General features: G+C 37.5%; 1 protein-coding gene across 1 annotated transcript in view; it reads right to left on the reverse strand.

Annotated features, from left to right (window-relative positions):
• The window catches only part of LOC114037059, a 159,588-nt gene that overhangs the window by 143,260 nt on the left and 14,269 nt on the right, over positions 1 to 2,059 (reverse strand). The window contains 1 exon segment of the mRNA XM_027853858.1: positions 1,745 to 1,762. Within this exon segment, the coding sequence (XP_027709659.1) occupies positions 1,745 to 1,762 (18 nt within the window).

Here is a 2,059-nt window from a genome sequence, read left to right on the forward strand (position 1 = left end):
GTGTGTGTGTGTGTGTGTGTGTGTGTGTGTGTGTGTGTGTGTGTGTTGGGGATTGAGGCGGGGAGGAGTGTATTCTGTCGAAATACTGCATTCCAAAAGAATCTTGGAATATGACGTTCCAAAAGGCAAAAGGAGCAAACAGGTTTGGAGAGGGTAGTGATACTGATGTGCAAAAGGAAAAGAAGAGCCGATGAAGCACTTTAAAAATTCGTAGACAAGCGTCTTATTTTAGCTGTCAATTCAATGGTTCTTCTGCTTTCAATTTTGTTAACCATTTCTTTGATTTTTAGGGTTGTTATTTTGGTGTTTAGCTAGGGGCTTTTGTTTTGTTACTTTCCCAGGGTTTTTTGTTTGTTTTTTTGTTTTGTTTTGTTTTTGGTGGTATACCCAATTCGTTGATCTGTTCTTTCTTGTGTTGATGAAAGTGTTTAAGGGTATAAACTTTCCCTTGAGAACTGCTTTCACTGTAATCCAAAGTTCTTGTACATTATATATTAATAGGTGGATTTTTCTGCAAGTATCAATTAAACAAACTATTAAAGGTACACCATGTGCAGAGAATCTAAATATAGGAAGATACAAAGTTTAGGTAAGATAGGGTTCCTCATGGAACTCACAGTCTAGTAAAGGGGTTTCCAACCTTTTTTTGGAGGGGGGTCACCTTCACTTTCAATAAAGTAAATTCTGTAAGTATGTTCAGTACATTAATTTTAAAGTAAATCCAGTAAATTTCAGTAGATTCTAGAATTTACCACACAAATGCACATACAGTTTTTTAAAGTGATTAATAATTTTCAAAAGGATAATATAGTTATTTACCAACTATTCTTTGTGCAACCTTCTCATATTCTCTGGCGGTACATATATCCCATGATGGAAACCCCAGTCTAGAGGGAGGATAACATATATACACAGGTAACTATAAAACAAAATATTATATGTTAAATTCATTAGAGAGGTACAAAATAAGCTGCTGACTCTTTCTACCACATCAATTAGTCCCCCTATTCAGAAGTGACATGCTAGGAAAGTCTAGAGGAAATTACATGAACCACCAAACGAAGCTTGAATTTCCTTTTCTTCCAGAAAGCAACCATTTAGGTAACTGATCAGGCATATCTGAATTAGTTCATTTATCTCTTCCCCTATTTTATAACTGATAATCTTCCACCTATCTGTACTTAAGTTTTGGTTGATAATCTCTGAGCTTCAGGAAAAGAGGATAGGGAATACATACACAAGAAGCTGCCTATTTTTAAGACCATGAAACATACAATTTTCAGCTTATAACAGGAAACAGAAATAGATGTATCATAAAATATGTAACATGTAATATGGCAGCTAGGTAACACAGTGGATAGAGTGCTGAGCCTGGAGTCAGGAAGACCCAAGTCCAAATCTGGCCTCAGACACTTAATAGCTGTGTGACCCTGGGCAAGTCACTTACCCTAGTTTGTCTCAGTTTCCTCATCTGTAAAATGAGCTGAAGAAGAAAATAGCAAATCACTCCAGTATCTTTGCCAAGAAAACCCCAAATGGGGTCACAAAGAGTTGGACACAACTAAAAAATGACTAAATGACAACAATATAAGGACTGGGGCAGAACAGTTTTGTGGAAGTTTTTACAGTTACTTTATGAATTTATGACATGTTCATGGCACAGTACATGGAGACTACTCGCTCAGAGTTTGGTAAGTGACCAAATCAGTGTAAGCTTATTTCAGAAGACTGATGGAGAGTGTACCTCCCACCTCCAGGTAGACTAGAAGGTAAAGGTGGTAGATTAGAAGTTCAGAGTGCAGCATACAGTTTTAGCCATTGTCAAGGTTCCATTGGGGTGGAGGGAGTCAGTGAGAAGTGGCAAGAAAAGAGCATCTACAGAATATTTTTTTTAAAAAAAACAAATTTGGGGGCAGCTAGGTGGCACAGTGGATAAAGCACTGGCCCTGGAGTCAGGAGGACCTGAGTTTGAATCCGACCTCAGACATATAACACTTAATAGCTGTGTGACTCTGGGCAAGTCACTTAATCCCAATTGCTTCGCCAAAAAAAAAAAAAA

Source organism: Vombatus ursinus, unplaced genomic scaffold (genome assembly GCF_900497805.2).
Source record: "Vombatus ursinus unplaced genomic scaffold, bare-nosed wombat genome assembly UNPS02010219.1, whole genome shotgun sequence".
Lineage (NCBI taxonomy): Eukaryota > Metazoa > Chordata > Mammalia > Diprotodontia > Vombatidae > Vombatus > Vombatus ursinus.